The sequence below is a fragment of the Natrix helvetica genome, assembly GCF_964273705.1.
Source record: "Natrix helvetica genome assembly, chromosome: 2".
NCBI classification, from domain to species: Eukaryota; Metazoa; Chordata; class Lepidosauria; order Squamata; family Natricidae; genus Natrix; species Natrix helvetica.
In genome coordinates, this window is record NC_138552.1 from 81,525,304 (window position 1) to 81,539,339 (window position 14,036).

General features: G+C 38.1%; 1 protein-coding gene across 5 annotated transcripts in view; it reads right to left on the reverse strand.

Annotated features, from left to right (window-relative positions):
* The window catches only part of FREM1 (FRAS1 related extracellular matrix 1), a 95,753-nt gene that overhangs the window by 50,982 nt on the left and 30,735 nt on the right, over positions 1-14,036 (reverse strand). For all 5 annotated transcript variants that reach the window (XR_014174803.1, XM_081945956.1, XM_081945958.1 and 2 more), the window contains exons 8-16: positions 13,877-14,008; positions 12,443-12,787; positions 10,298-10,440; positions 9,108-9,304; positions 7,356-7,446; positions 6,220-6,387; positions 2,384-2,592; positions 1,745-1,838; positions 762-1,014 (exon numbers count right to left, since the gene is read on the reverse strand). Coding sequence is in view for 4 of the 5 variants with exons in the window: in XM_081945956.1 (XP_081802082.1) it covers positions 762-1,014; positions 1,745-1,838; positions 2,384-2,592; positions 6,220-6,387; positions 7,356-7,446; positions 9,108-9,304; positions 10,298-10,440; positions 12,443-12,787; positions 13,877-14,008 (1,632 nt within the window). In the remaining variant the exon portion in view is untranslated. The remainder of the gene's footprint in view (positions 1-761; positions 1,015-1,744; positions 1,839-2,383; positions 2,593-6,219; positions 6,388-7,355; positions 7,447-9,107; positions 9,305-10,297; positions 10,441-12,442; positions 12,788-13,876; positions 14,009-14,036) is intronic.

Consider the following 14,036-nt stretch of genomic DNA (forward strand, 5'->3'; position numbering starts at 1 on the left):
TCTCATTTAGCATTCAATGTCTTTCTTCTTTGTTTTTCTGGATTTTTTCCCCTTGTAAAACACAATATATTTATTTTCAGTTGTAGGGTAGCAATGTTAAATAAACACAAAAAAGAAATCAGCATAAAGGGCCTTTCCAGGCATAGCAGAATCATTTTTGTGCCACTCAAGAGAACTGCAAGGGGAATAATTTTTCACAATACCAGTAAAAACTCAGGTCTCTACATAGTATCAACCATATTCAATAGACTAAGCTATGAAATCAATGCCAATAAACTACTTTTATTAGAACAGTTATAGTAACAGAATCTTGCATGTCTGAATATGCTTCCCTCCTCCTTCACTTTATCTTTGTGTGAATTAGGGAAGATACTATTTGAAGTATTTTATCAGGCCTGTCCTTTGGAATGTGGTAAGCAGGGGTGGAATTCACTTACTTTCCCTACCGGTTTGCAAATGTGAGCGCGTCCATCCACATATGCGCTCAGCCTTCCACAAATGCTCTTTCATTGCATGTGCGACTTGCACGCATGCCCATGACTTGAAAAAATGCCTAAATCGGACGACATAGAACCAAGACAGGTGGGCAAGCCCACCCGCAATTTCCATTACTGGTTCAGGTGAACCGGTCTGAATCGGCCGAATGCCACCTCTGTACTTAAGCTGTTTCTGTCTGATTGCTGTCTTGGTAATGGATCTTCCCACTGTCATTCAATGCCATTTTCTGTGCCTTCCACAATTAGTCTCAAGTTTTTACTTACTTGTATGTTCATATGTCACAGTTCCAGAAACAACATCAGCTTGAAGAAAGCGATCTGTCACAAGTCCGCCTCTCTTCACAACCCCATACTTAGAAGGTCGTGCAACCATGAACATAAGCTGCATGTCTTCACTATCTTTATCAGTTGCATAGAGGTGCTCTGAAGTGATGGACACCGCCTGTCCTTCTGGACATTGCATGATGGGAATGAGGTCAGCATTCATCACCGGGGGTTCATCATTTACAGAAATTACCTAGAAAAAAAATATTGCATTTATTTATTCAAACAAATATATATGGATGTCCAACTCATACATAGTGATTCCAGAAAGATTACAACATTAAAAATCCACAGTCTAAAACTCCTACCCACCTCATGCATAAACAGAGGATTGCTTCCAGTTATATCACATGCCATGTAATTTTTAGTTAGCTATGTTATCGTGTATTTATTTATTTTATATCCCACTAAAGGCACGGTGTAACTTTGAATGGGCATTAATCAAACGATTGTAAATCGAGGACCACTGTTTGCAGAATTAGCCTTTTACTCATACCTTTAAAAATCACAATCTCTATATTTGGCTTGAGATTTTCCTGATTTTACAAACAGAAGGCAAACATTTTGAACCGTCTGATTTGTAACAATCTAGGAATGGTAACCCAAATAAAAATGCAACATAAGTTTGGCTTTCTTAAGGGGCTTTTGCTGAAATAACTTTTTCTGACACATTGCATTTTCTTCATCATTTAATTCTAAATGAAATTTATTCCTGACAATAGGGGATAAGCTGAACAGGTGCAGGTGTCTATCAGCTCCTGCATATCAAATCTGTTGCCTAACAAGTACTGTCACATAAACCTCCAAAGTGAAGAACAAAACTCTTCCTGTCTATGAATTCCCAGTTGTTGAAGCCAAGCGCAAATCCCTCTGACAATTTCACTTTTCCACCGGACGTGTGTTTGAAGGAATCTTACACTGACCTTCACATGGAGGATGAATTCGAAGGAGTTAATGCCATCTGTAGCCTCAAAAAGAATATGATCCTGTGGAAACTCTGAACCATTATGCTGGTACCTATGGGAATCAAAGGATAAACCTAGGTTTGCAAGGTTGCTACTGCAACTATTGGCAGGCTTAAGTAATGCGCTAAATTCTGTACATTGTCACTAAATTCAGTCTTTTCTTAACAAAAAAAGAGCTAATATTTCCCATTCTTCACTAAGAAGCATCCATGAGGAGGCATGTCAAAAAAGTAAAATACCAGATACAGCTGTGAAATAAAAACCTCCCCATTTTTAATCACATGATCAAATCCACCATCTTGACATCTCTCTCTCTCTCTCTCTCTTTCTCTCTCTCTCTCTCTCTCTCTCTCACACACACACACACACACACACACACTCTTCAGAATCAACTGTTCGAAATAAAATTGAAAGAGACAATTTTGGATCAATTTTCTCAGACCTGCTAGTTTACATTTGCAAAGAGTTAATATGGAGAGGACGGGAAAGAATTGAAACGTATTTGCCACCCAAAAAATGTAAGACAGGCTACTTTTCATCAAAAATTGATCGGGCTTGAAATCAGCCCTATGGCTTCACAGCAATTTGCACCCTAACCTGACTTTGGACATCTGTAAATCTTCACATGTCAGCCAATCTCTTTGGTTCATAGGATTCTCATTTAACTCAATAGTTCCATGAAGAGGGAGCTTAAGGAGATGTATACGTATGTTTTCCAGCTTGGTGTCCACATCTGAAATCAAAATATGGCCTTTGGTAATGGTGCTCTGGCCCCCTTCTTCCACTTTCAAGCTGTTTGTGACCACCTAAGCAGAAGAAAAGATACAACACTTGCCATTTCTTCTTAGAATAATATTTTTGCTGAAGTTTTAGTACTAGGCCTAGGGTATATTTTTTCATAGAACACAGTTTTCCAGGCTTCAAAATCTCTCATCTAAAAAAAGTTTTGCATTCTGGAGACACCGTCCACAATATTTTCTCAATTGGTCAACGTTGGACTTGAAGAGTGTTGGTCTTTGTGGCCAAAATGAAAAACCATAATTTTTTGAAATTATATTTTCTTTTTTAAAAAATAGTATTTATTCAATTTTCCAACATTTAAAAGACAAAAGACAAAACACAAATTTACACTTATAACAGCTTTCCATATCGATATCAATATTTTTCGTAACAATCCTATTTACAAACATTCTATCTCAATTTCACTATCCTAAGTTATATCCTTATTTAAGTTATAATAACATCAAATCAATGTTGTATATTTCTTATACCTTTTACATTCTATATATTATACTTTAACCTTTTATACCCTAAGTTTTACATTTAGTCTCAAGCCAGGAATACCATCTATTCCAAATTTGATAGTATTCGGTTTCCTCCCTCGCCTTCATTTCCATAGACAGTATATCCATTTCTGCGCATTCATAAATTTACCTTCTTATAATTGGGTCTGGAAGAGTATCTGTTTGTTTCCAATTCTGTTCTAAAACAATTCTACTTGCGGTTAGAATATGTAATGTTATGTATTGTAATTTTTTCCCCATTTTCCCATCAGAAATACCCAGGATGAAATTATATTTTCTTATTGCAGGAGATCAGGTAGATGGCCATGAGGAAGATATGCAAACTCCATTGTCATAGTGGGAAAGAATAAAACCATTTCTAAGCCCAGAACATCCAGTTAGCATTTAGAAGTGGTTCAAACAGGTGCCTTCTTAATGCAGAGAAATGCCTCCCTAATAAGTAGGGGAAAGGAGGTACAACACAATCAGACAAGCAACTTTCTGTTACTATAGACAAACTCAATTAAAGTTGTTTTGCCCTCCTGTGGAGGGGATCTATCTTGTGGTAGTGGGATTCCTGCTTTGAGGTGTACTTATACTAGATTTATTGAGATTTCAAAATCATATGGTAGTTCTGGTTCGGCTGATTCCACTCACAAGTCCTCCCAAAGTCTGAAACTGACCACATTATTATCTTCACTTCTGCCAACCTCAAAATGCAAAAAGCATGCAGAGAACATTATGAGACAGCCAGCACCCAATACATTTATCTTCGGTTGACAAAACTTTTATCTCCACTGCACACAAAAGTACAAAGTAAGAGTATCCCACCTCTTGAATTACTGTTCCTTAATGGAGCAACAAAAATCCTCTCATCTCAATTCCACACAAAAAGGATATACCTTGTTTCCCTGAAAATAAGATCTCCCTGGATAATAAATCCAACCGGGCTTTTGAGCGCATGCGCTAAAATAAGCCCTCCCCCAAAAATAAGCCCTCCCCCAAAATATTGCAACACAGCAGCAGCCATGAGTTGACCACGCTCACCACCTTCTGAAACTCAAAAATAATAAGACCTCCCCAAAAATAAGGCCAAGTGCTTATTTCGGGGGTCAAAAGAAATAAGACCCTGTCTTATTTTGGGGGAAATACGGGTACAATAAATTGCTATTTCCCCCTCTCCATTTTTCAGGTCATCTTCCAGGAACTGATTTGTGCTATTAATCTTCCTCCCCCCAAAACCATCATTTTCTTATTCCATTTAAATCGTTCTACAGCAACAATTCTTATACAGCACATGTTAACAGTTTAACAGCTGGTTTTTTTCTCAGTGATGCTGAGTAGAGGTGACTTTCAAATTTGAAATTTTCTGAGCTGGAAACAGGGCTGTTTTAAAACTCAGAATGCTCCTGATAGCACAAGAAAAGCATCAGAACATTTCCAGTGAAGTAAGAACAGCCCACTGAAATCAAAACAGATGTTCTGCATTGTCCTCAAAAACTTAAAATTTGAAATGTTTTGCAGTATTCTAATATTCTAACTACATGTGAACCAATGGTGGGGTTCAACTTTTTTTACTACCAGTTCTGTGGGCTTGGCGTGGCTTGGTGGGCGCGGCAGGGGAAGGATACTTCAAAATCTCCATTTCCTCCCAATCAGCTGGGACTTGGGAGGCAGATAATAGATGGGAGCAGGGCCAGTCAGAGGTGGTATTTGCGGGTTCTCTGTACTACTCAAAATGTCAGCTACTAGTTCTGAAGAACTGGTCAGAACCTGCTGAATACCACCTCTGATGTGAAGAAAAGATAAAGGAAAAATGATGATTGCTTTTAGCAAGGACATGGGAAAAGTTAAAGCAAAGAATCACTTCCAAACTCAACTGCATTGTGATTCAAACGAAAGACCAGTTTTTCTTTGTTCTGATTCCAGATATAGTAAATATTTTTTTCAGTTTCCCAATACCGACATTATAAGATCAGAGAAAGACAATTCTAATTCTGAAAATGTAAAGAAAAAACTGATTTTCCCATTGTCCTAGCACGGAAATTGGAAAATTGACAGTTCTAAAGAAGAATTGACAGCATCAGAAATTATTAAAACTTCCTATTTCTATCCATTATTCCCTTTCCTGAACCTATTTTGCCCACCATGCCTTCTCTGGCAAAAGCCCTGTTTCGTAAAATGTGATTCCATTCTCAAATATCACCATTGTTACTATTATGGTTATTGTTTTAAAATCATACCAAAAGTACAATTGAACAAATGATTATGAATAAAACATCTGCATCAGTGGTGGGATTCATTTACCTTCGCTACCGGTTCACAACTGTAAGCACGCTCTCTACGTGTGCTTGCTACGCTAGCATGCGCCCCCTTCTGCGCATGCACATTGCCTTCTGCGCATGCACAGAAGGTTGCGCATTGCATCGGTGGGGCAGAGCCTCTAGCAGCTGCCGCTACCGGTTAGCCCAAACCAATAAAAGCTGCAAGACTACCACTGATCTGCATCTGAAAATAAATGAACAAAATCTATGCCCAGCTTCTACACCCACTGAAACTCATATAGATATGAGACATATAGATACTCCTCAACCTAGGACTCTAATGGAGTCTGCTCATCATGGTCATAAGTCATGAGAGTCGTAAATCAAATCGCCCAGTGAACTGACCCTTTATAACCTTTTCGGTATCATGTGATCTCAGGATGCTGCAAATAGCTCTAAGTCAGGGGTGAAATCCAGCAGGTTCTTACAGGTTCTGGAGAACCGGTAGCAGAATTTTTGAGTAGTTCGGAGAAATGACAAATGACACCTCTGGCTGGCCCCAGAGTAGAGTGGGAATGGAGATTTTGCAGTATTCTTCCCCTGCCATGCCCACCAAGTAATACTATGCCCACCAAGCCACGCCCACAGAACTGGTAGTAAATAAAATTGAATTTCACCACTGCTCTAAGTGCAGGCTAGTTTCTAAGTACCCAGCATGAGGTCATGTGACCATGAGGGTCATGGCTGCCAGTCCTTCAGAACCAGGTTATAAGTACTGCCTGGGAAATCCATTCTAACGTCAAATGATCACTAAGCAACCGATCATAAATCGAGATCTACCTGTAGTCCCCATTTTCTTCTACTTCTTTTAGCATCAAAAACATACCTCTGGAGACTGATTGTCCACTGGAAGGACAGTAATGTTAAAACAGTTGCCATACAAAGTTCCCCCATGTTGATTGCTGATGGAAAATGCGAACTGGATGTATTGAGGGTCAGGACCAATATCTTCCATGGGTGGCACATAGGCAACTTTCATGTGGTTTATGGCGTGCTAGGGATGCAAAATAGTGAAACAAATACTGTTATATAACATACAAAAATCTTCCATTCTGTATCTGCATCGCTAATCGTTTTTAAAATAAGGAAATATTTTCAATCATAGGTAAAGGTAAAGGTTCCCCTCGCACATATGTGCTAGTTGTTCCCAACTTTAGGGGGTGGTGTTCATCTCCGTTTCAAAGCCAAAGAGCCAGCGCTGTCTGAAAGCGTCTCCATGGTCATGTGGCCAGCATGACTAAATGCCGAAGGCACATGGAGCGCTGCCTTCCCACCAAAGGTGGTTCCTATTTTTCTACTTGCATTTTTACATGCTTTCAAACTGCTAGGTTGGCAGAAGCTGGGACAAATAACGGGAGCTCACTCCGTTACGTGGCGCTAGGGATTCGAACCACCGAACTGCTGACCTTTCTGATCGACAAGCTCAGCGTTTTAGCCACTGAGCCACTGCATCCTCTTTTCAATCATACTATGCTATAATCCAAGGATAGGCAACCATGCTGGCTCAGGAATTCTGGAAATTGAAATCCACAGGTTGCAAAGTTGCCATAGTTATTGACCCCTCCTTTAATCTAGTTGTGCATACATTCTTACAATAACCCATTTTATATTTTACATTTCAATTATTATGCAGCTCTGAAAGCTGATCAATTAAAAAGGAATGAGGAAATGAAGGTAAAAGATCTTTAAATTATGGATGTGAAAATGTTTACTAAAAACATTGCAGACTGCAGGAAAAAAACCCATCAAGCCATCCTAGACCAAATTAAGATTGACCATATAGGAATTCTTCAATACTAGCATTAATTTGGGGCTTTTTTTCCCCTTCCATAGTTTCCTTGTAGTGAAAACTGCTTCTAATCACATGCAGAGCAGCTTGTTTTTCAATTGACTCTTTTTAGATAAAGTGGGTGTAATGCATGATGGGACATTTTCAGGTCAACTTTAAATTTAATGACAAACCTGAGTGAATGATCTTAGTGATGGAATAGAAGGATCCTTGATAAGCTTAGGAATACTCTCTACCATGAATAATTTTCCAGCATCTGTATGGCTGTAGAAAAAAAAAGTACTGTCATATATGTGTACTAAATCACAGGATGTTTTGAAAAGAGAAGAAATACAGTCGTTCCAAAATAGGACAGAAAGTTCCTTATAAGTGTCTCTCTACTTGTTATAATTTATAGTGAAATAACTGTGATCACAGAATGTCTGGGTAAGTACTTGTAGGTAGGTAACATACAGCTCTGATTTTATAATAGATTTTGCTACGACCATTAAGCAAATGCCATAGTTGTTAAGTGAATCGCTTTATTTCTATGGGCTTTTTTTGGCCAGAAACCAGCCCAAAAGACAGAAGCTCACAAAAGAATATCATAATTCATGGTCATGTCACCACGGAATGCAACAACTGCTCAAAAAGGTAAATTGATTGCCAAGCATCCAAAATGCAGTCATGTAATTGCAGTGATGTAATGCAGCTATTGGAACTCTAGAATTGAGTCATAAGTACATTTGGAGAGGTCCACTAAGTGACCAGTGTAAGTCAAGTAATGTAATCACAACTGTCTATTATAATGTCCATAATACTGAGATGTTATTCTGGCAAACTACCTATGTACTTAGTAGTTCTTAAAGTCTTCCTTCCCAATTCAAATAACCATAATTGTGTTTCCAAATAGCCTACTGAGGTCATTGTAGGTCTGCTTATTTATTCATGTTGGATTCATATTCATTGTCATTGATCAACTTCTCATATTTTTGTCTATGATGCTTTGACATGTACATGTCAAAGATCTTAAGATACAAAATGTCTTCGATTTCTACTTAAATATACATTGAGGGCTGCTTCTGGTATTGCACATATAATATAGTCCTATCTCCACACATCCATGCCAGAGTGGTATTCAGCAGGTTCTGACCAATTCTGGAGAATCAGTAGCAGAAATTTTGAGTAATTTGGAGAACTGGTAAATACCACCTTTGACTGGCCCCGCCAGTCTATTCTCTGTCTTCCGAGTCCCAGCTGATCGGGAGGAAATGGGGATTTTGCAGAATCCTTCCCCTGGAATGGGGTGGGAATGGGGATTTTGCAGTATCCTTCCTCTGGAATGGGATGGGAATGGGGATTTTGCAGTATCCTTCCCTGGAATGGGGTGGGAATGGAGATTTTACAGTATCCTTCCCCTGCCACGCCCACCAGGCCCTGCCAAGCCCAGCCCACAGAACCAGTAGTAAAAAAATTTGAATCCCACCACTGATCCATGCAGGTAGAATAAGCGATTGCAATAAATGTAGAAAAATGGGAAAACTCATCAGTCAAGGTACACATAACATAAAACAAACAGAGAAGCAGGAGTCCTTCTAATCTCTCCTTAAAAATACTCCCAATTGACCATCAAAAGATAGCCGAACCTGAATGCGAGTAGTCCTCAACTCACAACCACAATCGAGTTCAACATTTTTGTTGCTAAGCAAGACACTTGTTAAGTGAGTTTCGCCCCATTTTATGATCTTTAGTCCCACCATTTTTAAGTGAATCACTGCAGTTGTTAAGTTCATAACACATAAATGTGAAAAAATGGTCATAAGTCACTTTTCAGGGCTGTTGTAACTTTAAATGGTGACTAAATGAATGGTTGCAAGTTGAGGACTCACAACCTCTCTTCAGCTAAATGTATTTTGTTCAGCAAAATGTACATCCCTGGGACTTACTGATGTGCAAAGGAGAAGAATGGGGGAGATGTTATGATGTATATCAGCTCACTGTCCTGGGTTTCTGTATCTATGTAATGAAGGTGTGTCTTTGTTAAATAAGCAATCTCCGTTTCCTTGACAATCAGATGACGGTTTGTTCCTGGAAATTCTTTTGGCAGCTGATCGTTCACAGGAATTATGTGTACTCTTATTATCTAGGATAACAATAATAAGAACAATTATCGTACCCTGATTTTTTTTAGAGACCATCCAAAATGCTACAATAAATAACCATGGCATTTAAAATGAATCTATGCAACTTGTTTGACCACATACCTCAAGCACAAGATTTGTCAAATTTTGCAAGCATGTTCAGATCCTGCATTTACCTAGATACTATCCCTATTTTTTTTTTAATGTAATGAGATTTCAGCATTTTTACATGTGCTCTCACAAATTATCACATGAGCAGGTTGCAAGAGCTGGCAATCTTGTGAAATGTTTTTCTTTACATTTTGTTTAAATTAATCTGTGTTATACTTTAGAAGTCCCTGGACATTTTCTTAAATGTTGTAGATCTTTGTTCTAGTGTCTTTTAGAAGAAGCAACTTAAAGGGCAGCTATGTATTCTATTAGTATTTTCATCTAATTTAAATCAGGTTCACTGCATTTTCAATAGATTTGCAATACCATTTATCTACTTACTACAAAACAGAGTTTTTCCCAACCTGATACCACCCTGAAACCTGAGTTACAGCTCCATCATCCCCCTCTATCAATCATAAATATGGTTGTGGGAAGGATGTTGGGAACTAGTTTTTTGCAAGATAGGAATTCTGATTAGGTAAACAATTAACTGGCGTTAGTAAAAAAATGTGAGACATGCAAAGCAAACTGTGGATTAAACATTCAATAGCTGGGAGGAAGAAATTATTTCACTGTAATATGCAATACAGCTATCCTTGCAACGTCACATATTTAGATACATTTGGCTGTCAAGATAGCTAAAGAAGGAACTTAACAACATTAATCTTAACATGTAATCATGAATTTGAGCTATCTGGGTAAGAAAAAAGTCACTTTGGTATATTTGCATTCTACAAATGGGACATGCTTAATTGTAAGTGAATTTGACACTATATATATTTAGTTATACAGAAATTTTACTGCATTCTCTCTCGATCCTGATAATGATTTCTAAATCTTACCTGAATTTCTGAAAGATTGGGAGGATCATGACTATCACACAGAATCAATTCAACTGAATCTTCAAATATTTCTCCTCCTAAGTGATGGTAGTAAATTATCCCATTAAACAGGTCTTTTTGAAGGAATTTGGTAACTGGATAACCTGTTAAACACCAGTAACAGAAAGAAATCCATAACTTCGATTAGCAGGTCATTAATATTATATATATATATATGCTAGTCTTGTTGTATTTGGGTCTTTTCCCGTGTAAGATTGATATTGTCTTGGCAACGTTTCAGCGAGGTCTCACTCGCCATCTTCAGGCTGGTGTTTTCTTTTGTTGACGAACTGGGTGGTTGGTGGGGTTTGTTTGTTGACTAGGGCTGGTTTCCAGATGTCTGGTAGGCGAGAGGTATCGTCACATTTATTCATGTTGTGGGGGTGTTTTTCTATTTCAATGGCTTCCATAATTATTCTCTTGTTGAAGTGTTCTGTTTTTGAGATTAATTTGGTTCCTTCAAAATCAATTTCATGTCCTGTTGCTTTAAGGTGCTGGAAAAGGGAGGAAGTTATGGAAGCCATCGAAATAGAGAAACACCCCCACAACATGAATAAACGTGATGATACCTCCCGCCTACTAGACATATGAAAACCAGCCCTAGTCAACAAACGAACCCCATCTACCACCCAGGTCATTGCAACACAAAATGAAGATGGCGAGTGAGACCTCGCCGAAACGTTGCCAAGACAGTATCAATCTTATACGGGAAAAGACCCGAATACAACAAGACCAGCATACCTACACCTGTGAAAATCTATGAATACACACACACACACACACACACACACACACACACACAAGACTTTACATTTCTTTGGTGTTTTCTTTTAATATGCCTTTTAAACCATCCTTTTACTACTGTTCCCACTTACTTAGGAAGGATATAACCTATATTCATTGTAAAGAAACACCATGCTCATATTCTAGGATAAATTTCTTGTGTCAAACTTTACACAGCAATTGCTTTATTTCTCAAACAGGGGCATTCACAGTGGTGGGAGTCAAAACAATAAAGATGATGATTCAATTGTGTGCATATAAAAATGGGTAGGTCTTTGATCACACAGTCACAGCCGCTATCTTAACTTTTTTATTTCTCTCTACAGATATATGGGTATAGAATTTCTAGGGAGAATTTATTTATTTGTTTTTTTATATCCCTCCGTTATTATTGAGGAATTCATTTTAATTTTGAATGACATACAAAGGCAACACAGGTAGTCCTAAACATACAACAGTTTATTTTATAACCGTTCAAAGTTGCAACAACAAAGTTACAACAGTCACTGAAAAAAAGGGACTTGTGACTATTTTTCACTTTTACAATTGTTGCATCCCCATGATGATGTGATCAAAATTCAGACACTTGGCAACTGACTCATATTCATGATGGTTGTAGTGTCCTGGGGTCATGTGATCATCTTTTGCGCCCTTCTTACAAGCAAAGTCAATGGGGAAGCCAGATTCACTTAACAACCGTGCTTCTAACTTTAACAGCTGCCGTGATTCACTTAACAATTGCAGCAAGAAATGTCATAAAATGGGACAAAAGTCACTTAACAAGTGCTTCATTTAGCAACAGAAATTTTGGGCTCAATTGTGGTCATAAGTTGAGGACTACATTACCTGTATGTCAAAAAACATATGGGATTAGGACAAAAAAAAGATGGAATCAGAGGAAAATTAAATTTCATTGAACTTATAACCATGGGTATATTTAAATATAAATCCAAATCAAACATTAACTGATACAATTGATAAGATTGCATCTCTTGTCTTTCAAAAATTGTCATTCACATCCTGTCTCAGTGAAAGTTATAATTTTGTGACAAATTAGGCCCATAGCCCAGACTTTTAGAAGCATGTGGTCCCAGAGTTTGAAGTTACTCTTTGCATTTTTGATAATAGATGTGAATCAGAGTGCATTTGTACAGTTCTTAGCAAAAGGAACTAACATAAGCACCAAAGCCAATAAGGTGGGCAAGCGTGAAATCTAATGTGTAGCTGAAAATAATCTCCAGGCATAAATCAAAACAGAACTCAAACATTGTATAAAGAAAAAGAAAAAGGAATAAAGACCACCATAGATGTTGAGTACATTACCAATAAAATCTGTTTTAGGTTTTTTCATTATTTCTCCTGCTTGCGGTGATCTGGTGATATTGAACAGTATGTAGTCATCGCTAGAGTCCATATCTGATGCTTGAAGCATTGAACTTTGGATCAGGATCGTTTCTCCTTCATGGACCTCTATTTCAACATTACTAATGAGAAAAGGGGGGCTGTCATCTTTGGGCAGAATATTGATTGGAAACCTGTGGCGGCTACTGTGGTGGCCATCAAAGATCCTAAAGACAATGGAGTCTTTAGTGGAATCGCTGTCATCATGATGGTAACGAACAACTCCAGTCTTAAGATCCAAGACATTGAACATGAATCCTTTCCCTCCTGTTAGACAATTGAAAGTGAGCAATTCATATTATAATGTGCTTTTGGAAATGCACTCTGTTTTATAAAGATGGTGCGATAGCTACTGATTATATATATTTTACACACACACACACACACACACACACGCACATACATTCAGAGAACTCTGCTTCTTCCCTCTCAATACCCACCAACACATTAGCCTTTTAGGCAAAATTTACTCCTCCTCCAATATACAAAGAGTAACACTTTCCATTTCAGCTCATTCCCAGTGGACATTCTAACTATCACCCAATAGCAGAAGTGCAACAGGAAGTAGGAAATTGAGGCAGAGAACTGAACTGAATTGAAATCTTACACTATGGAGTAGGAAAAAAAGTTCAACGAAAACAAAAAAATATAAGTGCTGAAAGGAACAAATAAAAATAAGGCAAGCCTTTTCTGATTTTTGCTCCTTATCCAATATATCTAATCACAATTTCTTGGGTTGGACTAGAAGACCTTCAAAGTCCTTTCCAACTGTGTTGTTCTCTTCTGTTCAATGCAAAATTAGGGGAAAGAAGGAAAGTCTATTTTCAAAACTTCACATTTAGGAGGCTATACTAAATGCTGCACATTTTTGTGCACTTTTTCCAATTTTGTTTCACCCAGCACATTCAGATCAGAGGGCACAGACACCACTCAGTTCAGTTAGCAGAATATATAGATGTATGTATGGAAACAGGACAAAAAGCAGGAAAAGAAATGAACAATAGGCAAGAGATTAAAAAAAAAGCAGGGAGTTTAGTAGGGATCATCTTATTTCAATCAAAAAGTGCAGAATCTTTCAGAATTGCTAGAAGCAGCCTTATAGATAATTAGCATGGTCAGCTCCACAGGAACGGCCCTTTAGTTATTCCAGCTTTAACCCTCTTGTGTCCATAATGACAACAGAACAGAAATGGAAAGTAGGACACAAGGTGATCCCTCCTCTGGTCCAGACCATGAAAGAAACATTTGGGTGAAGAAGGATGATCCAAGGGAAAAAATATATTTTTCATGTTGCAGAGGCTATGCTGAGAACCAAATTGCAATTACTGCAGTTAGACTTTAGAAGGAAGATGGTACCTCTTACAGTAAGCTGCCCATGTTGTAACCCATCCACAGGGACCAAGCGAACTCCGCTGATATCATCGTTGTCTACAATCTGAAGCTGCTCCCATGTTATGGGGCGAGACTGACCTTCCAGGAGATCAAGACCTTAAAAAGACAAGAGAAACAATGATAC